Source organism: Meriones unguiculatus, chromosome 3 (genome assembly GCF_030254825.1).
Source record: "Meriones unguiculatus strain TT.TT164.6M chromosome 3, Bangor_MerUng_6.1, whole genome shotgun sequence".
NCBI classification, from domain to species: domain Eukaryota; kingdom Metazoa; phylum Chordata; class Mammalia; order Rodentia; family Muridae; genus Meriones; species Meriones unguiculatus.
Window position 1 is genome coordinate 150,750,406 of NC_083351.1, and position 27,536 is coordinate 150,777,941.

Below are 27,536 nucleotides of genomic sequence, written 5' to 3' on the forward strand. Positions count from 1 at the left end.
GTTACTCTTCTGTGAGATGGGATGCAGAATCAACTGAGATGCTCTGAAGGCATTCACATGAGACAGCAAATGGACACTGAGGGCTGGAGCTCCTTGAAACATGGTGGCTCATCTGGGGACCTTGTGGGAAAGGCAGATTCTGAGCCTGTAAGTCAGGCCTGTGGCCTGAGATTCTGCATGTCTCACGAGCTCCTGGCTAATGCTGACAGGGTAGATCCTGAACCACACTTGGAGTAGCAAACATTTGGAAAATGGAGGCTCTTTCAGCCATCATGTCCTCATAGGCTCCCTATTCAGCTTTAAAATAAATAAATAAATAAATAAAAATTAAAAAAAAGACTCCATGAGTTTTCAACAGTTTTTTTTTATTTAGAATATAATTTTTGAGACAAAAAGCAGTTCGTTTTATTCAGCAAAATAAATTTAACAAATTCATTTAAATAAGGTAAATTCCAGACTCTGTGATTTTTTTTTTCTTAGTGACGTGGCTTTTCTGCCCCTTGGAGTCTATAGCGTCAGGCTGAGGGTTCTTTCCAAGGCAGCACAGCCCTAAGAGCAGGAACTGGTGTATATAGAATTTGAATGACTCAAATACACCTGTGTGCTCATCCAACCACCAATGTATTAAATGAAATGGGAGGAAAAGAACACAGAGACGTTGGTCGGGGAGGTGCTTTTCCCTGCCTGTTTGGTTATCTTTTCAGTAGAAGCTTGGCAGCTCTGAAACAGATGGTAGGTACATGCCAACTGCTACTGGCAGGTGGTGGTCAAAGGCAAATGAAAAAAAATTCTCCTACATCATCTCTCATTAAAATCCAAAGGGAAATGCAAGCCACACCCCTTCCCTAGCCAAGCCATTGCTTTACACAGAACTGCATTTAGCTTCCTGTTATCTTGTTTTTTTTTTGTTTTGTTTTGTTTTTTTTAGTTATATACATTAAAAAAAATACATTGTGTTAAATAGCAGGACAGCAAACAATGGGACATTCAACACTGCACTGAAACATCAAAACAGCCTGGGTAAGCTGAGGCAAGGAGGAACAGCTGGAGTTCCAGGAGCAAGCTGCAGGTGCCGGCTCGGCTCGCTAGTCTGTAACAGATCTGCATTCTGAGGGCAAGCCTTCTGACCGCCGCCACTGCGCCAGGCGCTGCTTAAACCATTTCTGAAAGAGGGAAACGTGAAAAATCATCCGTCACACACTGAAAAGTCTAAATGTCTTGTTTCATTCCTGAGGGTTCTCTGTGGGCCCGAATGGGAAGCAAAGGGCGTAGGATGGTTCTCTCACCATGACACCGACCTTCCGGCCGTGCCTCAGGAACTCCGCGAATGCCACAGTCTTCAAGTGATTCTCTCTCTCTCTCTCTGCCTCTGTCTCTCTCTGCCTCTCTTTCCTTTAGGTCTAATCCTAAGTCGGCCCACTCTAGTAAACGTGGCTTTTCCTTCTTTTTCTGTGTCAGTATTTTGTTAGCTGCACAGGACTTTCACTGTCTAACGTTAATTATGTGCAGAAATGCTCGTCTAGAATGTGAGCTCCATGAACGCCCAGCTTGTCTGCATCTTATCGCCAGTGCATCTTATCCCTTAACTCAAAATCTCAAGATGTAACCAGTTCATCAATGTGCGTTGAGTAATAAAAGGAACTGAAACAACTCCTTGATGCCCCAGAAGATTTCTGGTCTTTTGATAGCTCACGATGGGCCGTGATGTCAGCATAGGCTTTGCTCACTAGCAGCATCCTGGTAAAAATTTCGTTCAGTGAATGACTCTTAACTAAGCACTAGGCAACTCTGGAGCAGTCTACCTTGGGAATCCATGGAATGGACTGCTGAGCCGAGAGATGGTGAATTGGGCTTACCCGTGACTCAGAACTGTCCAGCTCTGTGTCGCTCAAACATTTACCCCTTACCAACATCAACACTGATTTCGGGGAGGCCTCTGTGAGACGCTGCTGGAATGGTATAAAGGGAGGCCCGAGACATTTCTGTAAGCTGTAAAGCAGTGAGGCTCACACTCAACCAATCGGCTGCCTAACTTCAAATTGAGAGCCAGAGGGGTGATTGGGAGAACTGTGCTGGGGAACAAGCCTAGGCCTGAACCAGGAAGCCAGAAGGAAACTGGGATTGGAAGAGACACTATTGAGGAAACAGAAGTAGCTCCCCTTCTCCGGGAAGAGATGATGGGTAGTTTCCCCTTGAGCCTGGAGCTTCGGGGGTCTGGAGTACATTGATAATGGTCAGATTATATAGCACTGGTCTAATTAACTGGTCAAGTGGCTAGGGTAGGTGAGAGTGCAGGCACAGCCGAGAATCAACCCTACTGTCACTGACTGGCCTCAAGAAGCCCCTAAAAGTGTCAGTCTCCCACCGGTGCTTGCTGGGTTGAGCATGGGCTGTGTCGGGACTCACCCCCTCTACCCACCTGCGGAGTTTACATGCTCAGCCTCTGCCTCACCCCAGCATCAGAAACAGTTGTTTCTCTACCCTTATCCTGGGGTGGCGGCAGAGGAAAGCAATAGAAAGCCAAGGGGTCCAACCACCTGAGGAAAGCCTTCTCTAAGGGGCTTGTACCCAGTTTTCATTTCACTCTTGGGAATCACTTTTTTTTTTTTTTTTTTTTTTTTTTGGTCTGTCTTATTTTCTCTTTCTTTTCCTGTTAGTGCTTTTCAAACAGGACCAAGTAGCACAGGACAGCCTTGAACTCATGATGCACCTGGAGACCTTGAGCCTCTGAGCCTCCTGCTTCTACCTCCCAAAAACTGGGGTTACAGGTGTTCGTGGTGCCTGGTTTATCTGAACATGGACCCTAGGGCTTGTGCATGCCAGGCGAGCCTCCTACCGCACGAACCCCAACCCCGTGGGCAACAGTAATCTCAAGAAGATGGAGCCCGTGTGATGATGGCTTCAACCCAACATTGACTTGGAAGACTAGGCACGTTTTCTTCTTTTAATCTGTGCGTGTGTGTTCAGTCAGGCCTTGGTCTTGTTTGAGAACAGCATGGCGCCAACTTCATTAATGAGGTAACTGCGGGGGGGTTTCGGAGCTGCAAGTGCTGATTAAATAGGATTTCCAGGGACTAGAGCTGAATAAGTGGCAGCATTTTAAAGACTAATTAAAAACCTAGAGGGGGGGGGCGGGGGAGCCACTTTACTTTCTATGAGGACTCAAGACAAAGTGGTTAAGCTGGCCTCATTCAAAAGAGCCCGCCTGCATCTTCACATGCAGAATGTTGATGGGTCATTACCCAAAATAGCTTTGACCTGGACCGCATTTGTGACTTGGTAAGGTTCGATTTAAATGTTTAACAGACTGAGCCCTGGCGCTAGAAGAGGTGCAAGAAAGGTTCAGCTGCTTTCTGAAGACGTGTTCATTGTCAATCAAGAGTAAACATAGTTCAGCAGACCAGCTAGTAACAAAATGCACTTGCTAGCTTCTTCCGTGTCTAGCCCTGGATCCTGTAGCCTCTGACTCACATAAATCCTAGTTTTCCACCTGGCTTTGTCTCTCCTTCTCTCCTTTGTTTCAGCCATCTCCTGGGAAAGACATTCATCCCTCACTCACCCATGAGCGCGTGAATGGGGCTCTCATTAGCTCTGCTCATTGACGGACATTTATTTACTGAGTGAACGGATGATAATTGGACACTGGGGTTGGGGCAAAACACCGTTCTTGTCCATTTTTTCCTAACAGCTAGCATTCCATTCTCTTCAGAAGGAGACCTCTAGAGGTCTTATCCCACCAGTAAAACATGCAGCAACTGAAAACAGTGGATTCTGGGAACAAGTCCAGAACATCAAGAAGAGATAAGGAATACTGGGAACTCCTTCAAGAACGACTGTACGTGTGTGTGTGTGTGTGTGTGTGTGTGTAAGTGCACACGCGCATGTGCACGAAAAGGGGGCGTGTGAAGAACACTGTATTATAACCCCAGCCTCGCAGAGTGAAGATGGAGGCGTGTTCCCAGCCCCCTTCACATTGACTGTCGGACAGTAAAAAGACACGGGGAGTGGGATTCGGTAGGATCTCACTTAACTTAAAGGCAGGAGACATACAGAGTACTAGTAACGAGGAAAACTCCTTCAGTTCCCAGCAAACGCAGTGTAAGAAGCTCTCTGAGGACGAGGCTCTCACTGCACACAGAGCCTCCTGCAGGCGCCTCCCCACGGCAGAGAATCTGTCTCCGTGGTGGGGCTGTTACAGGCGGTCCGCAGTTGTGCCTGTGACTCATAAACATGGTGACTGGCTTTCACACCATTTTCTGAGATGTGCCTCCCTCAAACCTTATCAGGATGTCGGTATATTCCCCATTTCACGGCCTATAAAGGTCCCCAGGCAGACTGCTCTGCCTCTAGTCTTTCTCACCTTTGCCAAAGTGCCACCAGTGTGAAGCAGTAACTATCAAGAACGGATCGTGTCTGTTTCTCTTTTACCAGCACAGTACTCGCTTTAGGGAAAGAACAGGATGCTGGGTGTTGTGATGGCTGTCTATAAATTTCAGCTGTTAGCAGGCTGAGGCAGGGGGACTGTGAGTTCACGGCCAGCTTGGACTAACATAGGAAGACCCTGTCTGTCTCGCTCTCTAAAAAGGGGGTTGGGGGAGGAGGCATGATTCTATCTCTGGAAGTGGCTAGTGTCAGGGTTGGGAAGGGCATTCTGGCCTATGTGATGAATATAATTTTTACTAGGAAAGGACCGCACTAGAAAAGAAGAGAGGCAGGGTACCGTGCTGACAGCAGACATCACACACAGGTTAAGAACCAGCAAGTGCTTGCCTCCGGAGTTCTAGTAAGCATCCCCAAGGGCCTGATGAAAGCAACTGTCTTACGTTTGCAATCTCATCACCGAACTTTGTGTCTGCAGAAGACACCTTTCTTTTTGTAGGAGACAGCTTTTAAAAAGTAAACGGTAGTGAAGATTATGATTCACTTTCCTATGCCAGTGCCCACGAAGGTGGTTTGTGGAGTCGTTAAGGATGGGGGATGGGAGGTAGCCCAACAAGAAATCACAGGGCAAGCAGAAGCCTTGGTCCTGAAACTTGCTGTGCTGAGACTCTGAGCTCTGGGTTCCAGGTGCTTCCCTGCAGGTCTAGGCAGGAAGATGAGGGTAAGCTGAGCTGCAGCAGGCCTCTGGAGGAAGAAGGTGTTGGCCCATGGCAGGAAGAGGAAGCCAGGCCCTCCCATGAGGCTGACTCACCCACACCCTCTCTTGTCAGGCTTGCTGCATCATTTGTTCATCTGAGGATGGCAGAAGAGGCGAGACTGAAGGACTACCATGGGCAGAGAACCCTGTTATGCAGATTTCTGCAGTGGCTGAAAGGCAAATGCCCTTTCTTCCAGCCCCCACTAGATTTCATTTAAATTCTCTAATAGCAGGTAAAGCCAGAGGAAAGATTAGCAATAGCTAATGATATGTGAGTAAACTGGCCTTTCTGTCCTTCCTTCCCCTATGGTCCCAACCTTCCTCTGTGGAGGAATAACTAGAGAAGAATATAGAGAATAGGACAGAGGCCTAGAGTCCACAACATGGAACCAGACTGCGCTCTGGCAGCAGTTTTTCGCCACTTATGCTCTCTGAGCATCAGTTCCTTTGCTGAGCTAACAATGCTTTCCCTCTTAAGACAGTGAGGAAATGAGTGGCGTTACGCTCAGAAAGTGCCTGAAACAACGCATAGTGAGTATCTATCACTCCAAAGGTCAGCATGGGGCCGGTCACAGAGCTCAGAGGTGCGACACGTGCTTAGTATGATTGGGACCCTAGCTTTGACCTCCAGGATCACACATGGACACATGATGGTAAACGACAGAGACAAACGTGACCATTCTGTTTCACTGGTTGAAGGGACTTGGAGGCTGAAAGAGGGTTAGTTCCCTAGTTGGTATTGTGTCCATAATATATACTAGCCTAGTTCTTGAAACAGGAGACATCTTTACGATCGTTAAATATAGCACGGGTTTTAAAATGCTAGTGCTCCAACAGCTTGCCTTTTCATGGGTTGCAAGAAGTAATGAGCTTTTAGAGTTGGGTTACAATAAATCTTTTTCTATTGGGTTCCGATTTTAGCTAGATAGCCTTTCTGTTTGATCTGGGACCGAGAGGATTATTTATGGGTCAATTCTCCAAGTTGTCGCGGCTTAGTAAGGACCATCCGGGTCTTAGGGCTCAGTATCTTGGTTCCAGGATCCCAGAGAGCACTCACTACAAAGTTTTAAGCTCCAGCCGAGCAGGGTGAAGAGAGGACAAAGCCCCGCCCCCCTCCTCCAGTCCATTAACTGGGAAGGATAAGAATATCCCAGCTTCAGAGTGGAGTTGAAAAGTGGGAAATGCTTTGAGAGAGAGGCAGGATCAGCTCCCAAATAGGTTCTCATGCAGAGCATCTTTCCGAGTTTAGACAGGATTGGAAGGAAAGCTGGCCAAAGGCTCCGACATCGTGCCAGGCACTTCTGCGATCTCCACCCTCGGCAAAATTTCAGGATAATGGGAGCCTTTTCTAAATAGACAAATTACCATAATGCTTGAGCGGGGGGGGGGGGGGGGGGGGGGAGTGTCCACATGCTGCGGGTGCTAGCGTCAGAGTGCTACCTTCTTGGAAAACTCCAGAGAAGAGCCTCTAAGCCTCAGAACCGGGGGATTAACGAAAACCCGAACCAAAACACGGCAACGTGGGTTAGGTGCGTCATCAGGATGTGGAGATATGGCGGGAAGAGCAACCTAATGACCCTGGCAGGTACCTTCCCCTCCCCCACCCCGTTCCCTAACGTCCCCACACTCTGCGTTACAGCTGATCACACCTAAGTCCCTCCAAACTGTCAGGCCCCGGTGAAAATCAGCCTCCCTGAAGCCCTCCGGCACAGCGGGGAGAGTCAGTGTGCTGGGAAAGCGAAAGGAGAGCAGGCGAGATGCTCTCGCCACAGCGGGAGAAAGCGTGGCCCCGGCTCCGGGAGGCAGCGGGAAGCCCGGGAGAGGCTGGCAGTGGATGGGGCTGGGGTGGAGGCGGGCCGGGCGCCCAGGGAAGCGCGGAGCGACGCGAGGGTCCGGGGGATGGAGTCCGGGGCGCCGGCGGGGCCCCGAGGCTTGGGGACTCACCTGCGTCTCCTCCTCCGTGAGGCCCGCCTCGGCTGCGATGAGGCACAGCGTGGTGGGGTCGGGGTGCTTGTTGACCTTGTTGAAGTTGTACTCCAGGATCTCCACCTGGTCCTCCGTGGGGCCGCTCGAGGTCTCCGCCGACATGGTGCGCGCGCGCCTGCGGGACAAGCAGAAGCGCCGGGTGAGCGGAGCCCGCCCGCCCCCTCCCGCCGTCCACACCGAGGCACCCCCGCGCTGCAGGCCTCGGAGCTCCCGGGCGCCCTCCCACCCGACCTGGCCGAGGATGGAGACGAGGAAGCGCCTCGGGAGATGCCTCCGGAGGTCCCGAGCTGCCCTGGGGACTGAGGACGACGCGCGCCGGGCTGGGCGCGCCCCGGCTGGGTGGGCACGCCCCCTGGGTCGCCACACCCCGCCTCCGCCGCGGGCTGGCGGGCACGTGGGGGCCTCAGCAGGGAGCGCCGGGCACCGCACATTCGGGAGAAGGGATGCCCACCGCGCAAGCTGGGGAAACGGGGACCGCGCTTTTGCTTGTCTGTTTGTTTAGCTGGTTGGTTTGGGCTTGGGTTGTTTTTTTTGTTTGTTTGTTTTTTGTTTTGTTTTGTTTTTGGAGAGAGGGTTTCTCTGTGTAGCCTGACTGTCCTGCTGGACTCACTTGGTAGACAGGCTGGCCTCCTGTGGAACTCACAGAGATCCGCCTCCCTCTGCCTCTGCTTCACCGGCGAGACCGCACTTAAAAAAAAAAAAACAAAAAAGAACATCACCAATACACATTTACTCCCCCCCCAATCACAAAATAACACGTATTATAGAAAGTCTGGAGCACCTTAAAATTACAGAAGCCAAATTAAGATGCCCACGTAGCCACGAAGAGCAGCCATAAAAACTCAGATGGTGCTTTAAAGAGCTTTCCAACGTGCGGAGAGAGACACGGAACCGCAGAGCTAATGGTTTATGGTGGGGTGATACTGTGGAGGGACCTGGGTCACGAACGTGGGGGGCGGGCCGGGCGCCGACCCCCAGGCTTGCTATTGCCAGGTCTCCATCCCAAGAGCCCACCTCACTGTGTGATAACCCCCCCCCCCAAAACCTGCTCAATTAAAGTGGATCAGAAACAGCTGTCACTGAAACCCTCGGACTTGAGCCGAGGAAACTAGGTCCACCCCGAGCTTCAAGGTCTCCTGCGTGCCTTCGCTTTAAAGACAAACGTTGCCAGAGGATCGGATCGGGGCCTCGACCTTCAGTCCCGTTCCTGCCAGTCTTAACGCAGCTTCAGACTTGGGAAAACCGGCAGGTGCGCGCCCCTCCTCCTACGCTGGGCAGTTGAAGGCTGGGGGTGGGAGGGAGAGAAAGCTGGTCTTCAAGTGTCCTTGGCTGTAGATTCGGCGCGGGCTCGGCTGACAGAAGAGCCTAGCAGAAGTATGGGGATCACCCTGGGCTGCTGCGTTAGCAGACGACTGCAAAAATCCTCAGCAGGTTTCTGAGCAGGTTTGGACGCGGCTAGAGCCTGCCGGGAGCTACCTGGATAAGGGCCTGACAACCTTTCACCGGTGGCTTACACTTCCTGCTTTCTGTCTTTACCCGTCCCCCAGTTCACTTGAAGAGCTTTCCGACTGTGCGGGACTGGGGCTCAAATCATTCGGTAGGTCACCGGTTACATTGTTTTCAGGGAACTAGGTGTTCAAGTTCAAATCTACGCCAAGGATCCCTGTCTCTGCACTAAGGCAATGGGGGTCCGACAGGCCCAGAAATGCCTTTCCTGTTAGCACCCACCCTCCCTTTTTATGACACACGCTCTCTAAAAAGTCATGTCCACACAGCTGGGGACGTCGAGGCGGAGGACTCAGAGCTCTGCCCGTTTCCAGTGATGGCCAGAACTCTAGAGCAGACACGCTGAGCGTTGGTTCCAGGGCAGAGGGTGTGGGTGCAGGGAGGGGCCTGCTGCTGTTTTCAAAGGGGGTAAAAGCCGTCCACAGAGGCCACCCACCCCTGTGCAGGCTGTCAGCTGAAAGAACCGCTGCCTCTGGTTTCACTTCTTGCCCTGGAAAGGTTTCCACCCGTTCCGTTTAATACGGTCCCGCTGCTCTCCCACCGGGACCTCTGTTGCTGCCCCGTGGAACCCTTGGGCCTTCAGAACTCTCACACCTGCAGAGCCCGGTTCAGACTCACTCATGCCCGTGCTTTTTGTAACTGCTGCTCTCTGACTCACGGGCGGCTGGTGTTGCTACGTGGAGTCAAGGGCATTTCGTTTTATTAGATTTCTGAGGCTTTCGATTACCAAACTGCGTGGGCTTTGACTTTAAAGGACTCCTACGAAGATCTGGCAGAGGACCATTGGCCTTGGTTGGCTGCTAAGGAGATGGTGGGAGGGTCCTCTGACAGCACCTAGCTGTCCAAGGTACACTAAACGAGAGTGCTTGGCTTCAGGGTCTGAGGATGAAAGAGTTCTACCATCAGATTTTGTTGTTGTTGTTATTGCTCTGCAGAGTTCAGGCACTGTTATTTCAGCCCTCCCTGGTTGGCAAATGTTGGCCGTTGCTTTGTTTCTCTCTCTTACTGTATAAATCAAACTGCCCCGGTAACCGTTGACCTTGTAAAGGTTCTCAACTGTTTCCAGTAAGCAAATAAGGAAACTGTTGAGAACTTTCTCTGAAGACAGTCTGAACAATTTCAGACACAGAGAACTGAGAACTGTTTCAGAGCTGGTGAAGCTTTCGTCTTAGCACCAGTTTCACCGTTGTGGCTGTTCACGTCTTAGGGAACGCTCCGGAGGGTAATTTGTCCTGTCACTGTGTTTTGCTTTTGCGGTTGCGGAAGTCGTTGCGCAAGCCTTTTCAGGAGGTAAAATCAGTTCCAAAGCCTGGTCCGACAGCTGTGTGCCCCAGGAGCCTGTGGTCCTTTGCTTTGAACATTTCTCCCTAGGTTAAGTAGCTCACACAAAGCGCAAGGGACTCTGCAAGCTTTCTACACTTCTCCTCACTCTCCCAGGATCCCGACTTCTCTGCGATGCCACTAACACCCAATCGAGAAGGAAAGAAATTCCCCATCAACCTACTCCAGGGGTTTAAAGTTGGCCACGGGATTAAAAGCAGGTAGGCTTTTCCCTCCCTCGCAACACAGGGTCTCACGCTTGCTGTGTAGCTGCTCATGAGTTTAAACTTCTGGCCTCCTGCCCGTGAGCTACACTGAAAATTCAGGTAGGTCATCCCTTAAGGACATCTCCCAGTTTTCTTTACCTGTATTTTTCCTGTGTTCACTGTAAACTTCCTGCAAGCAATGGGCTCTGCAAGCATTTTGTGTTTTCCTCAAGTGAGAAAAACGGTGTGTGGCTACTTCTCCAAGCCTGGGGGTCTTCCTACTCACCAGGCATTTAACTGCTACTCTACAGAAGGTAAAAGGGGGCTCATCCAAACTTTCTTTCTTTTATTTTTTTTTTAAAAAGGCTCATTTATTTAATTTATGTATATGAATGCTTATCTTCATACACATCGAAATGGGGGGAAGGGGAATTACAGATGATCATGAACCACCATGTGGTTGAGTGGGAATTGAACTCAGGACTTCTGGAAGAACAGTCAGTGCTCTTAACCACTGAGCCATCTCTCCAACCTATCACCCAAACCTTCAGTGTCTCTTAGAACCTAACAAGAAGGAAAGTGTGTGTGGTTTGAATGAGAAGGCTCCCCGCAATGGGCTCTTATGCAAGAACATTTGGTTCCCTGATGGTGGATGGTTTAGGAAGGATTAGGAAGGATGGTGGCTGTGTCTAGGCCTAGTCCACACCTCCTGAGTGAGAACTACCTTTCAGGAACCTCGTGTGGGAGAGACAAGGAGACTGTTTCAACTACGGTCATATCTTGCGATTTAATTACTGGAATTAACTACAGGCATTTAGAAATTCCTGGTGCTTACCTACCTGCTCTTGACTGCGTATCATCTCAACCTTTGAGTGGATGGTAAACTGAGAGGCTTTTAGGGAAGTACGTCTGAAAGTTAAGTTCTAATTTTTTAAAATAATTTTATCTCTTTGGCGGTGCCGGGGACTGCCCGTCCTCACCCGTGCCTTCCGAAGCCCCACTGGTTCTCCAGAATGGTTTTGAGGTCTGGACCTGTTGGCTTACACGACAGTTGTCTTTCTTTGCAGGGTAGCATCAGCGTCTTCTCCCAGAATTCTCCAGTAAAACTCCCCTTTGGGCATCAACAACACGTGCCTCTCTGCCTCCTCACCGCCATTTGTGCTGTCAGCCTTAATTCTCCCCAGAGCCGGGAGCTCTTGTCACTGGTGAGTGCTATCTAAACCTCTTGAAGCTATTTTCATCCCCAGCTTGTGTGACCTCGTGGGGTTAAAGGCCTCATCTGATTACTATTTACGGTGTAAGAGCATTTCCTGTTCCAGCCCAGAATGGGATTTGAAGTATTTTCCTTTTTTAAGGTTTGGACTTTGTCTCCAAGCTAGCTTAGTCGCTTCCATTGGTCCCCAGAACAAGGATGGAAAATGGATAGGGAGCTAATTACTAGGAACTCTTGTCTGTAGCCTGCTAAAGGTATGACTATTTTGTTTCTCCAGGGCTCTTGGAAGTCAGAATTTGACTTTGCACTTTAAAAATGGGTTAGTAAATCATGCCCCCCCCCCACATACACACCACCACCACAACAACAACAACAAGTAGCAAATATCAGTTCCCAGATGAACACTAAGAGACGGACGGAAAGAGGAAGGATGGACAGGAAGTATGGGGGGGCAGGGATTATTAGACTGTGGATTGTAGAATAGTAATCATGGAGTGATGAGCTCTGGCTTCTCTTTGTCATTTTAGTATCTCTCAAAACCCTCTTTTTGAAACTATAGTGGACCTGGTGCTGCTTTGCAGCCAAGAAACATTAACTAACCTGTCTGCAGGGTCAGGGGAGGGCTGAATAACTCTGCCTTTTATTTTAGCTACAGGAAGGAGAAAAGGCAACTTACGATTTCATGAGTATCAAGGTTGAGTTATGCCTCCAGAGATATTCTCCTTATAGATGTCAAGGATTCCAGGCTACCACTGAATCATGCATTCGTGTCCTTGACTCTAACTTAATCATCCATAACCTTTGGTGAAGAATTAGTGTGCTAAAGACTGAAGATCCTTGTCAAAATGACCTGGGCCATTGCTGACCCAGTGTGGTTGCTCTGACCTCATTCCCTTGGCCTCTAGGATGAAAAGTCTAAGCCTCTCTTTTAAAAGCTCTTGTGTTTACTTGACATTAATCAGCAGAGGTGATGGCATGGACCCCTTTAAAGCTTTGCCCTGACACTGTTTGACAGATGAAGAAGTTGACGCTCTGGTCACTTGGGGATCTTGCCCAAGTGTACCCTGTAAGATCGAAGCTCTTCACCTTTGACCAGCGTGACAGCTATAACACCAGGCAGAAGCACTAATTCACAATGACAGGCATGCAGGACTGGAGGGATGGCTCAGCAGTTAAGAGCACCGTCTGCTCTTCCAGAGGTCCCGAGTTCAATTCCCAGCAACGACATGGCGGCTCACAATGACAGGCATGCACAGACACTATTCTAGAACACGCTTCAGATGACTCAAGACGGAAAGATTGAAATGCCTACTTCACCTGAATGCATGCTACTTCAGCTGATACCAAGAACCCTTCATTCACGCAAGGTGTGCCAGGCAAAGACGCTGTCATGCTGGGGTTCTGATATTTTGGACTTGCCACAGAACTGGGCATCCGTCATAGGGTAATTCAGGTCTTAAAAACAGGAAGTGCTAAAATAATAATAATAATAATAATAATAATAATAATAACAATAACAATGGAGCACTGCCATTTTCTTAGTTCTGCATTTCCCAAGCTTCCATGAAGGCCCTTTGCTGTTCCTGATTCGGCTTGCTTCTTCCCAGCATGTCTTTCCTCTTGCCTTAGAAATACTGCTGCTCTAAGAACCAGAGCAGAATTGAGAGCAAAATGGGGAGATGGCTCTGTTGCCAAGTTGTGAGGACCTGAGTTCAAATCCCCAGAATCCACGTAAAAAGTCCGATGTTGTGGCACACACTTGTAATCCTGGCAATGGCAAGGTGGGAGGCGGAGACAGGTAGATCCCTATAAGCTCGCTCTCAGCTCGTCTAGTCTAGTTGGCGAAGTTCCAGGCCGGTGAGAAACACTGTGTCAAACAGAAGATGGGAAGTACCTGAAGGATGGAACCTGAGGCTGTCCTCTGACCTTCACATGTGTGTATGCATGCACGCATGCACACTTGTACTCACACACTGAACATGCACACACACACGTGCGCAAACGCAAACACAATTTCCAAAGGAAATTTGAATTAACATAGAAAAAAAAAATCAGTCTCAAGTGCACTGGAGCTTACCTTGCTCACTCCTACGAAGAGGAGACGCAGCGGCACCCACCTCACCCAAGTCAGTGTGTGCGACCCCCCCACGCTGCGTTCAAAGGCACTGCTCGCAGCCTCTTGTGGGTGGGGAGGGGGTGGGAAGGAAGGGTTGTCCAGGTGTCGCCTGCTCGGACACCTGGGAAGAACTGTGTGTGAGTTTCACTTTCCCTGGGTTACCATCTCTCCTTCTCAGTCTTTCTGGAACGGTAAGGCCCAATGGTGAAAATCAGAACCTTTCCTCAAAAGTCAAGTACTGTGGACGCGGCTTCATCGTGAGAAGACGCTAGAAGATCTGGAAACTGTAGGGAGAAGGCGTCTCACCTCCGGTGACCCTTCTGCCCGTTACACATGGGTTTGTGCTTTGTTGTTGACACTTTCGCTAAAAAGGAAATGAATTTCTACTCATTCCTCACCATTTCCTTGATTTCTTTTTCTTCCCTTTTACTAATGAGGCTGTCTGTGTAGGAAGGAAGAGGAGGCCAGGGACAGGGATAAAAGTGGCTATCCACATAAGCCTGATGACTTGGGCTCTACCCCCAGGCCCCACTTTTCACCCCAAAGGCTGATGTGGAGACATGCATCCGTAAGACCAATGATTCTATGACAAGATGGGAAACGGAGACAGGAGAATCACCTGGATGCCTCAGATTGGAGCCTCGAACCCAGAAAGCCCGGCTTCTCCACCCACGCTCCTAACTACCTCACCATAGTCCCTCTGTGTGGAGCAGCAGAGGGAACAGAAGACCCTTGTTGGGTAATTGCAAAAAGGGCAAAGTAGGACCAAGTGATGCCCAGGATCACGGGGCGATGCCCTGTCTGCCTGCGGCATGTTTAACTTTGGTGACCAGACACAGCTTTGACCCAGCCCAGTGGATGAGCCGGGAAAGTTGGCTCACACCACCAGCTAGGCCGGCATGCCTGCTCCGCATGCTCATCTCTCACTGGTGCGGACACAGCTGGCCGATGCCACTGGCGAAGGAAGCGGCGTTCAAAAGAGAACGAGTTGCGGCGTTAGAACGGGAGCGTTAGCACGGAGCGGAACGCTTCTGTTTGGTGAGAGCAGCCGGGCCTACCTGTGGCTGCCGCTTCGTTCCCTAGGCCGTACGTTCCTATCGAATCCATAGAAGTTCCTGAAACCTGTGCTGCAACGGTTTAGATTTTTCTATATCGTCTTCAGAAAACAGGAAGAGGTTGTGAAAAACTACCGGGGAGGCGGGTGTCTGGGAATGACGTCCAGCCGTGAGCGGATCGTCAGCTGACCCTTAACGTACAGTTCTTCTCACAGACCCCGAGTTCTGTCCACCGAGAGTCCGCTGCCCGCCTCGCTGTTTCAGTCTTGTATGGGAAGCACAGGGAGAGTGACAGGTCATGGTAAAGCTTTGGGATCCTCTGAGCGAGCTGGGGAACAAGCGGTGGGCTCAGCCATTTATTTCTTTTTGGAAATAAATGGGCAAGAGCGAGAGGGAGAGCTGTATGTGTAAGCAGTCTGTCCTTTATAATGGTGTTCGTGAATTAAGATAAGTTTTCCCCAGAAAGAATATGAGCTGTGGATAGACTCTCAGGCTAACTCACAACAGGAGAACTTAAGAAAGAAGACAACAACAAACAAACAAACAAACAAACGCTGTATGCTTCCAACTAACATAACAAAGAAATTTATCCTGTTGAAATGCCCCAATGACGTCATTTGTTTATTTGGAAAACAAATGCTTTTCTAAAGGGCCATTTTAATTCAAAACTGGCTTGGAAAAATGAGGTTTCGGTGCAGATATTGACAGGACTTTCAAGAGACTTTGAAGATTTGGGGGTTTTTAGGACAGCTCTAATTACGCCAGTACCTAGAGTAGGTCCTGAAACGTCAGGTGTTTTGCGAACTCTTATCAGAAAGTTGTTTTCACTTCAAGAAGTATGACTTTCCCCCATCCTGACACAGAAACAAAATCATTAAAGCTGCACTGTGCCATGAACGGAATAAAGAGGGACAGAGGAAGAAGAGCAGACATAGGTTTCTTGAGACATGAATAATTGCTATCAGTAGCAGGTGATAATGAAGGCCAGGTATCTTCTCATTTTCCTTTCCTTCTCATCCTACCCAAGATACCCAAGAGAAAGGCACAGGTCACGATGCTGTGTCACGGTTCTCTTAGCAAGCCACCAAGTGGCACTATCAGCTAAGGACAGTGTAGGGCAGTGAGGGTTCATGGCAGCTAGGGAAAAGCAGAAACGAGGTGGCAGCTTTTGATTCTGCAGCCATCCTTACAGAGAGAATGCTCTTGCATTGGGATTGGATACACTGTAGAATACTCCTTTAACTCCTCCTTACTGAGTGAAAAGATTAACATATGGAACGCCGGGGAGGGTGCTGGCAGGGAGCCAGAGAGCGAGTCCATTTTAAACTCTCTCCCCTTGTCCTCACAGGACCTTGGCTGTGTCCTCTAACTTATTTGGAACTTGGTTCTCTTCACAGTCAAGTGTGTCTAAAAACTCTGCCTGTGTGCCCCAGCTGTGGTGAGCTTTGCTGCTGCTGCTGCTGCTGTTGCTCATGAAGCGATTCAGAAGAGTATAAGATGACACACATTTCCACAAAAGCAAGATTTGAGGCCGGAGGACTCTGGGATGATCTCTGATCTAAATTTCTGATGATCTGAGTGGTACAGATTTTAAATGACCATGGTCATCCTTAATTACAGTTTACCGGAGCCACTAATGGGAGAAAGAGGCCTAGTCTGCGGCCTACAGAGGCTTTGATTTGATGACTCTGCTGTACCAAATTCCCACTCCAAAGGACCCCATGAAACATCCTAATACCAGGTGCTTTTAAGATTCAGCCTGTGAAATTGGGGCGGCCATATGGTTTGTCATTTAAGCTGGAACCTTCATGTGTAGAAGGGATGCTCGTAATAAGCACGCCTCCGTAACAGGCCACGGTGGACACATCCCAAGCAAACTAGGGCATCTGGTCCCCTTATTAGCAGTCAGACGCTTCGCTTAGGTATGGGACAGGAACTCCTATGGGACTTGATAGTTCCTGCTGCTCTTTGGGTTAGCAAGATGCAGGCTCCTTGCTAAAGAGGCCAAAGCTTGCCTTAACTCTTAAAGAAGCATAAGACCAAAGGTCTCTGGTTCAAGGTAAGTTGATGTTCCGTGGCATGATGTCCCCTGAGCACTTTATAGACATGCGTCTGGGAGGAAGATGAAGGCCGGCTCGGGGTCTCGGCTTGCTGTGGGACTGAGCGCACGGTGTGCTAACGCTCAGGAAGTGAAAATGGCCATTACATCAAACAGAGTTTGTCCTGCCACCCAATATAGCCCAAGGGCCCACAACATTTCATCTTAGCGGATCCCACAGGTATCCAGGCGTTCAGGAAACTTCAGACCAGAGAATAAAAGAAGGCTGACATTTGTAAAATACGCAGAACAACCAAATTTCATCTTTACAAATATTTGATGTTTAACACATCAACTAGAGATTTTCATAAAACAAAATTCTTGTATTTCCTAAATAGAAACATTAAAGCTAAAAATATCTGTGTGACCAAGGTTGGAAACAATAACAAACAGATCAACTTTCTGCAATGTGTAGTGAAAAAAAAAAAATTGTCCTAAGTACAACAAAATGTCAGCTAATGAATTTCTTTATATGTCATGGAGTATGTTACTAAATTTGGTTCCTTGTTTAATTCTCGAATTAAATCTATTAAGACAAGTATTCATTAGTTTTATCAGATCACTGGGTGATGTATCTGTCACATGAGAGTGTAATGATGGTCAAAGCGTAAAAGCAGATGGCAGAAATCAGTCTGGTAGTTAAAAATATATAATAAAGGTAAGTTATACATGAACTATGGAGAATGGCGCCAACAAGCTTATCTTGCGTCCTATAGCCATTTGGTCACTTTCAAAGATGGAAAGTTAAGAGTGCCTTTCTGAAAATGTTCTCAGTCCCATTGCTTGACCCTGGAAATTGAGCACTTGTAATCCGGGGATGTGGCACCATGGTTTATTGACTTATTCTGAGAATCTATACTGGGTACTGAGGTTATTTTACTGAAGCCCAAGTCACATGGTAAGAAACAGCAATTGGGGGCCTGTAATGCTGCTCATGAGCGTAATGTTGCCTGTGGATATAATGTTGCGCATGGATGTAATGTCACGTGTAGATGATTATGAGGTGGTTAGGGCTCTGTGGAGTTATCCCTTTGCCCAAACACACTTTAATCAAGTGTTACTTTTTACGACCCAACTACCATCCTTATTTTATGACTATGAGTAGGTAACAAAGAAAGTTGCACGCCGCTGGCGCCTTGTACAATGCCAAATTATGCCAAAGTACACCTAACCAGGCTGCCTGTTGCCAGGAAACTGTTATATGGGTCTTTACACACACACACACACACACAACAATTGAGCTGTTTTTATGAACAGGTGTGCAGCGAGCGGGACAAACAGCAGATATAACGCTAACTTAGCCTAGTCATTAACATCACAAAGAAACCTAAGAGGACAGATATGCTAGAAAGTTCTGCTTGGGACAGAGTGCTGAACCCAGAACAGCAGAGTATGGCACCTCGGGAAATCTGAACTTAATTTCCACGTGCCTTTGGACGGCTCACACCTAGTGTGGACCTACATATCTGTATCTGCCATTTCAATCACCCTACCCCAGCCATCCCATGTCAATTTTTAGGGTCCAGTGAGATATCTTTGAAATACAAACACTGTATAAAGGGGTTTGTGTGCACGAGTCAGTGGCTTTTTTATTACTTTGTTTTGTGTGTATGGATGTTTTGCCCGCAAGCCTCTCTGTGTGCCATGTGTGGACCTGGTGTCCAAAGGGGCCCCAAGAAAGAGTCGGATCCTCTGGAACTGGAGTTACAAACAGTTGTGAGCTGCCATTTTGATGCTAGGAATTGAACGTGGGTCCTTTGGAAGAGCAGCCAGTGCTCTTAACCACTGAGCCACCTCTCCAGCCCCTAGTTAATGAATGTTAATTTAATAAAGACCAAATTAAAGAAACAAATGAACAAACACATAAGATTGAAAGACTGGTGGTCAGTCTATTTTCTAGAACTTGGCTGTGTATTTCCCTGTACCTTTGCATACAGGGGAACACTTCCCAGCAAGCAATGTTCATTGTGAAGTGGTCCACACCCATCCTTGACCTTGGATTTTTGTTTTTCCTTGAAGGTCAAAGTGAGTAACTGGCCACTGGACCCCACAACCTTCCAGCAGCATAATTAAATGAATTTTAGTCTTAGCCGACTTAAATAGCATCAAGTCCTCTTGCAGCTTCTTAACAGACCTGCCCCTGAGGCTGTCTAGTCACCCAGAAGCTCTTTGGAGTCTCCACTCTGAACCCAATTGATTGAGCAAATGAAAGGGAGCCTCTTGCCCCCTTCACTCCTGCTTTCACGAGTCCCAGAGTTCCCAGCGAACCCCCAAAGGACAAAGAGTGGGAGGAATACTTAATGCAGTGACAGGCGCTTCTTGGGTCACTTACTTTCTTATATGACAGATTTCACCCCCAGCCACCCATAGACTAAGAGGTTGGACAGTGTGGAGGGGACATGAACACGAAAGAGGGCTGCTTATGTCAGTTTCCTTAGGGAGAAGCCACACAGGCAGGAAATAGAAACACATCAACAAAGACTGCACTATGTAAGCAGATCTGTGATGCCCTTAAGAATTCCAGGAAATTTCCATCTAGATCCATCTAGATCCATCTAGATCTATCATTGGTTTCCTGCTTTGCATTCGCTAAGATTAGAACTGACTCAGTGTCTACCTTGGAGTTTTCTGTTTGTTTCTACCGTGTGAGGACAGACCAGATCACTTGCAAACAAACTGGCAAGGTTTTCATGTTTGGTCACATTTTATGAAGACCACTGGAGGAAATTGTGAGAAACACGGAGATGGGTAACCCTAGCCCTTACTTTGGAAAGCCCTAAGTTGCCTTGAACAAGTAATCACCTGAAACAAATAGAGAAAACCCACCCTTGTGAGGAATAGGCCTTTAAGCCCCCTATATTTTTTGGGAACTTTTTTTGTTAGGGTGATATCAATAGTTCTCTTTTGCCCAGTGTAAGTACCAGGCTTCCTTCAGGGAACCTGAGTGCAGCAGATCTAAGTATCTATGAGGCAATTAGGTGTCAGGAGGCCTGGGTCCCTGAATCTGCTCTTGGCTGAATGCTAAAATCCCAGGGAAATTACTTTGCTCTCTTGAACTTTTCATGGGTTTCCTTCAAAGATGATCAGATGACTTATTACACATGAACACACACACACATAGCCACCCAACACACAATAAATGCGTTTAAAATAATACATTAAAAAAACCCAATTAAGACTTATAGTCTTTGGGTCTCACGTCTGCCTTAAATTTGCATTGCAGCTGAGAAAGCAGTCCAGTGCCTCTCCGTGTGCTCTCTGCTCTTCTCTGAAGTCTGCTCCTCTCTGCAGTGTGTGCTGGTGTCTGTGAGAGATTACTCAGGGTCTCCCGGAGGGTCTTTGCAGGAACTCTCTGGACAACTGAAAGGGAAGGGCAAAACTGCACCTGCTTGGTCACACCTCACTCACTCCAGACTTCACTTATGCCTGGGGTAACTGAAACCCAGGGCTGTGAATGTGCAGCGCGTGCACACACCTTCCGCCTGCACAACAAGCTCATCTGTCGCCCTGTCAAGCCTGTTCCCCACCAGCATGCCCTGGGTCAGCAGGCAGGAAGGTGGTCCTTCCATACTGGTTTTTAGCTGGATGGGCTGGCACTCTGCATCCCACCAGGCCACGTTTCTACTCCCCGTTGCCCCATTCACTCAGCATTTTGGAAGCCTGAGGAATTCGATCAGCGTTCAAAAAACTTAATCCATGACTCAAAGCCAAGCCATTACAAACAAAAGTCCAAGTGACCTCCAAAATAAGCTTTTCTACCCAGAATGTGGAAATAATAGTGAAGGAAATACAGTCAAAGAAAAAAGTCTTGTAAGGAAGAAGTTCTGTCACTTTTACGCACAGGTTTTACCAGCTGTGTGAACCTATTGCTCGCCTGTCTAAAAGCTTTTGTCATGAACTCTAAATGGCAGGAAGTAGTTTAGCTTCTTCTCCCCTGATGCTCACAGCTAGTCAGCTCTGAGAGGCTATTCTCTGAGGTTCAGGCTAGAGTTCAGCTTCCCCTCTGTCCCTGGTCCTTCTTGAACAGAACTGTCTAATTCAGAAAAGGCAATTTAGCAAGACCCAGTCTTAGACAGGGTCTATAAGATGAGACAGAAAACCTATAATCTTGACAGCCTTTCTTTCGGTTGTTTGGAGTTAATTCTGACGAAGAGGGATTGTATATTTTTTACCCAAAAGTGACTTTCCTAATTGCTTGCTTTAAAATTAAAATGATAATTATATTTATATAGCATCTCAAAGCTGGCATGATGGCACAAGCCTACAATCTCAGGACTCAGGAGGAGGGGGCAGAGGATCGGGAGTTTAAGGGCAAATTTGAGGCCAACTGAGCTACTACATGAGACGCTGACTCAAACAAACAACAAAACAACAACAGCAGCAAAAAAGAAGGAGGGAGGGAGACACACACACACAGAAAGAGAGAGAGAGATTTCAAAGGACTCCCAGATAGGTTATCTTGTTAGAACCTATTTAATAACCCAGTGTTCATTAAGCAATTACCGTCTGTTAACATCATAACTTTAATTGGTTTGCCAACGATGGGAAAACAAATCCCTGAGAAAATGAGACCTCGGAGGTAGTACAGATGGACACTATCTGAAACACCGGAAGCTAGCCAGGGCAGGGCCAGTGACCAGTGGCCCCATCCCCACCCCCACACTAGCACCTGCAGCCACACAGGTGTGAGGAGGAGGGGCAGGATGGTAGAAATGGAAGAAGTTGGGAAGACAAAAGTCACCTACTCATGCTTTTGCCTGGGGCTGCCCTGGGGCAACCTCTAGAGCATGAGGCAGGAGGATTGCTGTGAGTTTAAAGCCAGCCTGGGTTTCAAAACGGAAGGGGAAGTGAATATATCCATCCCTCCCCCAGATCTCATCTGCCTCTTGGTAACCCCTCCCCACACCCTACACCCCCAAGCCTCTTCTGCAGGCCACCACTGACCTGCATTACCCCACTACCGATGAGTTCACATACAACCTCCCAGGCCCCAAATCTTTGCTCGGAGAAACCCCTTAATCACTAGCTTGACTGGAACAAGACCTTTACAGACATGGAACTCAGCTTCAGTTTGGCGGTTAGGGGTTGCCTGCCGTGTCAAGGGTTTAAGCCCATCACCTCTGCCCCGCAAACCTTTAGCTCCTTGATTAGTGACTTGTAAGTGTCTTAAAGCAACAACAACAACAAGGCACAGCTTTGATTTCACATCCATGGATTTCCCAGGGGTTTAGAATATGCGTGTTGGTGGGTAAGTCTTCTTATTGGTTGTTCAGCGCAAAGTGGTCAGCCTTGAACCCACATACCAATTAAAATGGACTTGGCTTGCATTTCTATATATTTGTTCACACACATATACACACACACACACATACACATTCAACAATAATATTCAAAGAAAAAGAGGCCATCCACTTGAGAGTAAGGGAGGGTCATGGGAAGAGTAACTAGGAGGAACTGGGGAGGGGGGGAAGAGAGAGGAAACGTGGTAAAATTCTATTTCAAGCAAAAACATATTAAAAAAAAATAAAAGAAGGTCTTAGGAGAAAAAAAAAAAGATGCATGTTGGAGTTAAACTTGAGACTAGCACTGAATGGATCTCCGTGAGTTCCAGCTCAGCCTGGTCTATATGAAGAGTTTCAGGCCAACCAAAGCTACACAGTGAAACATGGGTTCAAAAAATATTTAAAAAAATTAAAAATAATAAAAGTTGGAGTGGCGATCATGAATGGTTAGTTGGTCGGTTAATACTCGGGAAAGGTCCTGGAATCGCATTGCACTCTAAAGCGGTGTCTTGCTCTGAAACTCTACCTGCCCGGATCTCAGGGCAAGTGTCCTGCCTCAGCCTACCAAGCACGGAGATTGTAGGCATGAGCTATCTCATATGCCTTCATCTCAGGACGCCGGCCCTACCTCTTTTCTCACCTCGATCTTTAGTCCTCCTCTCTCCCACCTCCCCCTAATGTCGAGACAAGCTGCAGGGAAAGCTCCCTTTCTTCCCTTTCTCCCTTTTTCTCTAAAATATCTGATAGGCTGTTGCTTCCCCCCCCCCCCCCATGACTCTTCCTCCACCTAAAAATTGACCTTGAACACCTAGACACCATCTGAGCTCAAAAAAATCACAAAAGCCTACTCTCTGGAAAGGCCAGAGTGCAGGTTGCTTTTTCATTCCAAACACGGTCCGTGTTTTCATTATTGTAAATATACGGAGAACAAGACATAGTATTATGTAGTCCTACAAGTTCGAAGTCCAGGCACCGCTCAAACCAGACACTCACTCCCCTTGGCGCCAAACACAAAGCACATATTCAAAACACTATTCTATTTGATTTTTAGATAAAAAGCTGAGATGTTAGAACAGCAGCTATTGGCATTTAAATGACGAAATGATACGAATAGAAACAAACAAAAACAATAACAAACATCTCTCTGCAGTCTTTGCTCCAAATCCACCACAACCTGGCGCACGCTTTTTGGGAAAGGCCTGGTGCCCACCCCCACTCTGACCCCACGCTGGGGACCTGGAGGGGGGTAAGCATTATATTTTTGTTTCCTCTTTCACTCTCCCCCCCACCTCCACGGTTTTCCAGAAGAGCAAAGAGCAAACGTTTCTTCACGCTAGCCTGTTGAGCAGTCTCTGGACAAGCTCGTTCTCCGCGTTCAAGGGCGACCTCAGAGAGCTTACTTACGTGGAAGACCGGGCGAGCCCTGGGCTGGGAAGCAGCGGGTGCGGGTGCCAGCCTGCTTAAATAGCCTGCTGGCTGACGCGGCTGCTGATGGCACGGTTCTTTACGCACGCTCAAGCAGGCACCTGAAAAACCTGCAGCGTGGGCAGGCGGGAACCGCGAAAGTCAGTCGGCCGAGCTGACGTCGGTCCCGGTTCTGCAGGTTTGATGCTGCTCGGGCGGTGACTTCTGAGTGTCCTGGACTTTTCATTCAGCCCTGCTCCCTTAGGCAGGCGAGAGGAGTGGAGGAGCAGCGGGGACCCCCTCCCCACCCCCTGTCTCTTTCCCCAGCTTCCTAATTTGGACCCGGCTTGGGTTAGATGTTGCCGCCTCTCAAAGCTTCGCTCTGCCAGGCTGAATTCACAGCTCCGCGGGCGGCGGGCCAAACCTAAGCGCCTGGACCGATGCCCAGTTCATGAAAAGCTGTTTTCTTTCGGACACAGAATGTACAAACAAGGAACAACTGAAGCGGGGGGGGGGGGGGGGGGGGTCGAGGCCGGTGTGAGACAGCTTTAGGTTCCCTTCAAACACTTTTCATTTATTTATTTATTTTATTTTTCTGCATCTGCTGAAATGCATTTGCGGAGATGGAGATGGGTATAAGCGTTCAATGGATGTGGGCGTGAGGGCTCCCCTGGTCCAGGTTTGTTTATTTATTTTTTATTAGCTAGCCTGGCCGTTGGCGGTTGCAGCCCTGAAGCCGTAAGGCTGTGATTTGGAGGGGAGGAAGGAAGCCACTCCAGGGCTACTGAGATCATCTTTGGGAGTATCAGTGCGAGCAGCACAGACTCCCCAGGCACTCGCCCTGTGTGCCTCACCCGCCTAGGGAAAGAAAAGCCCACTTGGTTCACCTGGGAACCGGAGTCACACTGAAAGAATAGCAGAGACTGCCGAGACAAAGGGAGACGATGGCTATAAAACACGTACAGGAGAAGGCAGGGACCCAGCCGGCCCGGTTCCCAGAGGAGTTCTTTCGCTTCCTGTCTCTTGGCTCCTTCTAACGTTTCTATGACCACATCTGGACTCTTTCTTGCCTTGCAGATTTCTTCAAAGCAGGGTCTACGTCTTGCTGATCTGACAGCAAGTACAGGAATGGCTATGGTCCTAATAGGCTGGGGGCATACATAGCTCAGGAGCGGAGCTCTTCTTGCCCAGCACGGTTAAGGCTCCGTGTTTGATTCCCGGCAGGGCGAGGAACAAACAAAGCAAGCCTTACTGTGTGAAGATGTCGATCTGGATCCAGACTGCCTGTGTGCCAGGCTCTGTGGGGATCACGTCCCAGAGTTTCCTCCCCTGTCAAATCCTCACCACGACGACACTGTGAACTAAGTTCTTTCATTATTTACTCTGTAGATGAAAACAACAGATAGCCAGAAATATTAAATAGCTTCCCCAGGGCCACAGCGGGTGGCAGGGATGATGAAATTTGAACCCAGAGCTGATTTCAGAGTCTAGGATTACGCTTAGAAATTATTTCAAACTGGTACTCAGAAAAGATGCCAAAGAATCTTTTTACTTATTTTTATTTGACTACTCATCTGTCTTCCAGAATGTGACTTCCACGATCACAGTGGCCTTGTCTGCTTTGTCCATTCTTGCAACCTGAGCACCTAGCATTGTGCCTGGCACATAGTAGGTCCTCAACAAATGTGCATTCTTTGCTCCATTTCTAAATTCCTTTGGAAAACATACAACCCAATAGATAAGGGGTTGGCAACAGCGAAGACTCATCTCGGTCCAGGCATGCTTGTTTTCTTCTTGTGTAATATATTGGCATCAAGCTATTTCTCTTGATCTCACTGTACACCATGGAGGAGAACACAGACATGGGTGAAAGCATGGAGCAGTTTGTTTGTGTTTGTTTGTTTGTTAGGGTTTATTTAATTAAATTTTTATTTTTTATATTAATTACAGTTTATTCACTTTATATCCCAGTTGTAGCCCCCTCCATCATTCCCTCCCAATCCCACCCTCTCTCCTTCATCTCCTCCCATGCCCCTCTCCAAGTCCACTGATAGGGGAGGTCCTCCTCCCCTTCCATCTGACCCTAGCTTATCAGGTCTCATCAGGACTGGCTGTATTGTCCTCCTCTGTGGCCTGGTAAGGCTGTTCCCCACCTCAGGGGAAGGTGAGCAAAGAGCCAGCCACTGAGTTCATGTCAGAGACAGGCCCTATTCCCCTTGCTTAGGGCACCCACTTGGATACTGAGCTGCCATGGGCTGCATCTGTGCAGGGGTTCTAGGTTATATCCATACATAGTCCTTGGTTGGAGTATCAGCCTCAGAAAAGACCCCTGTGCCCAGATATTTTGGTTCTGTTGCTCTCATGAGCAGTTTTTGTATCACTTAAGAAGTCTAAAGGCATGAGGTCTCAGCGTTCAGTGACACAGCAATCTTCCCTGAAACCCTAGATTTTTCTCTTTCATCTTGTGATCCCCAGTGCAATGGTGCTATCTCCTGTCATGGTGGCAAGGTGGCTACAGCAGCTTTGTGCATCCTGTCTGTGAAGAAAAGCCAGGGGTGTTTTTTTTGTTCTAAGTAATCCTCTTTGTTGGTTTCGAGGAGAAATCTTTCCAGAGACCATGTGCAGACTTCCAGTGTGACACCTGTGTAGCCTATCTTTGCTACTTTATGGGTTCTTCTTTTCCACCCTTTATCCCCTCTACCCTCAGTTTCAACCCCTATCACTAGATAGGAGAGAAAGAAGGAGAGAGAGAGAGAGAGAGATCCTTGACTCTAATTTCTTTCCTTTTGTTTCTTCTCCAAGCACAACTACTAACAAACTCCAACCTCCCCAAATGACCAACAATCCCCCACCCCACACCTCTTGGGGCCCTTGAATTTATGTATCCTCTGATAACTTCCCAGAATTCCAAACCTCACACTACATTGCAGAAATTATCTGCACCTGGCAAAAGAACACTCCTGCTAGAGCTCTAGGCAAACCACAGTCAGCTGCTGTGGACAGTTGGAAGCAGCCCCATATCCTCATACCCGGGAATAAGGTGAAAACACATTCTTAGTAATACTTCTGTTTTTAAGGAAACTGAAATCCCAAAATTCTCACTACATACCTGGGTGAAATGGCTACCACAGCAACTACTTCTATCACCTGCAGCGAGGCAGGCAGGCAGAAGGTGACCATCTCCCAGCGCCGAGGGAAGGATCGTGTGATCTAGGCACAATGCTCTGAAAGCTTATCACAATCAGGTCTCGGCTAACAGGGAGCATGGCTACCAACAATCCTGTCAACTAGGGGATGGTTTAGGTGACAGTCCAAGCTGCGTTCCTGTTTGGGCATCAGATCAGGCCATGGAGAACAGTTTCTCTCTATCAATTATCTCTGGGATTTGTTTTTTGTTTTTGTTTTTTGTTTTTGTTTTTCTAATGAGAAAAAGCTTTTGTTACCTTCAGCAACTTAAGGCTCCCAAACAAGGGAAGCTGCTGGCTGTAGCGGTTCTTCATGTGCACATTTGGATCTAGGTTTTGTATGAATATTGCTCCCCAGAGACCAGCACACAATCAGCCAGTGTTCCTGTGGGCCAGATGGGATACTGGAGATGCTGCTGGTGTCTTAGAATGGTTCCAATTCTCAACTGGTTATGAGAAGAGGCGGGGAGGTGGGGGGAGCAGGCTCTGGTGCTCTGACATGCATCTTCCTAGTCCTCCTCATCCGTTGTTTCCGGAGAACTTCATAGTCGATACTTTGCCTCTGCCTAAGAGCTGCAGCCAACACATTCAACACATGGTTCTGTTCTCCTGGAAGCTATTAAACTGCAGGTGAACATGGAAAACAGGCTGTTGTTTTCTTTCAATTTACTGCTGCAGATCTTTTCTTTGCTGTGAGCATTGGAAACCTCTTCTTCATGGTCATGAAGAAAAGGAGGGGGAGAAGGGTGAACTTAAGAGTCAGGGCTCCAAAGAAGAGTTTGGACTCCTGGAAAATGGTCTGTGTTAGATACATGTTTGCTGAGTTACTGGAAAGGAAGAAGTCAGGGCTTTTGAAACTCACAGATCTGAGTTCAAGTCCCACCATTTCGGTTTACCAACTAGGTGATCCAGGCAAACGTACAAAACTTCTCTTTGCTTATTTCCTTATACACAAAATGAGAGTGATGCGATTTATTGCATAGACTTATTATAAATAGTAATGATTATAAATGAAAAGTACTTGGCAA

General features: G+C 48.0%; 1 protein-coding gene, 1 long non-coding RNA gene and 1 other non-coding gene across 6 annotated transcripts; 2 read left to right on the forward strand and 1 right to left on the reverse strand.

Annotated features, from left to right (window-relative positions):
* Window positions 1-344: 344 nt before the first annotated feature.
* Window positions 345-23,714, reverse strand: Hopx (HOP homeobox). Of its 3 annotated transcripts, XM_060380802.1 has the most exons (4): window positions 23,324-23,710; window positions 7,734-7,810; window positions 7,082-7,238; window positions 345-1,163 (listed from the first exon to the last, which is right to left on the reverse strand). In XM_060380802.1, exons 3-4 carry the CDS (start codon window positions 7,223-7,225, stop codon window positions 1,086-1,088), a joined length of 222 nt encoding a protein of 73 aa, XP_060236785.1. In that variant the 5' UTR covers window positions 7,226-7,238; window positions 7,734-7,810; window positions 23,324-23,710; the 3' UTR covers window positions 345-1,085. The 3 variants fall into 3 exon arrangements, with proteins under 3 accessions (XP_060236785.1, XP_060236786.1, XP_021518275.1); XM_060380803.1 differs by lacking the exon at window positions 7,734-7,810 and having other exon boundaries at window positions 23,324-23,714; XM_021662600.2 differs by lacking the exons at window positions 7,734-7,810; window positions 23,324-23,710 and adding an exon at window positions 7,355-7,510.
* LOC132653425 (small nucleolar RNA U13) lies at window positions 4,210-4,312 on the forward strand. The gene has a single exon (XR_009591165.1). It is a non-coding gene; the product is annotated as a small nucleolar RNA U13 (small nucleolar RNA).
* On the forward strand, window positions 9,695-15,696 carry LOC110565021 (uncharacterized). 2 transcript variants are annotated; one of them, XR_009590927.1, is made up of 4 exons: window positions 9,695-10,469; window positions 10,887-11,058; window positions 11,223-11,360; window positions 12,018-15,696. It is a non-coding gene; the product is annotated as an uncharacterized LOC110565021 (long non-coding RNA). The 2 variants fall into 2 exon arrangements; XR_009590928.1 differs by lacking the exon at window positions 10,887-11,058 and having other exon boundaries at window positions 9,695-10,170.
* Window positions 23,715-27,536: the final 3,822 nt, after the last annotated feature.

Coding starts and splice junctions, on each gene's coding strand:
- Hopx (XM_060380803.1), bottom strand. CDS start 7,225: ATGTCGGCGGAGACCTCGAGCGGCCCCACGGAGGACCAGGTGGAGATC. Junction 1,164..7,081: donor TCACGGAGGAGGAGACGCAG/GTGAGTCCCCAA, acceptor TCCCTCTTTCAG/AAATGGTTTAAGCAGCGCCT.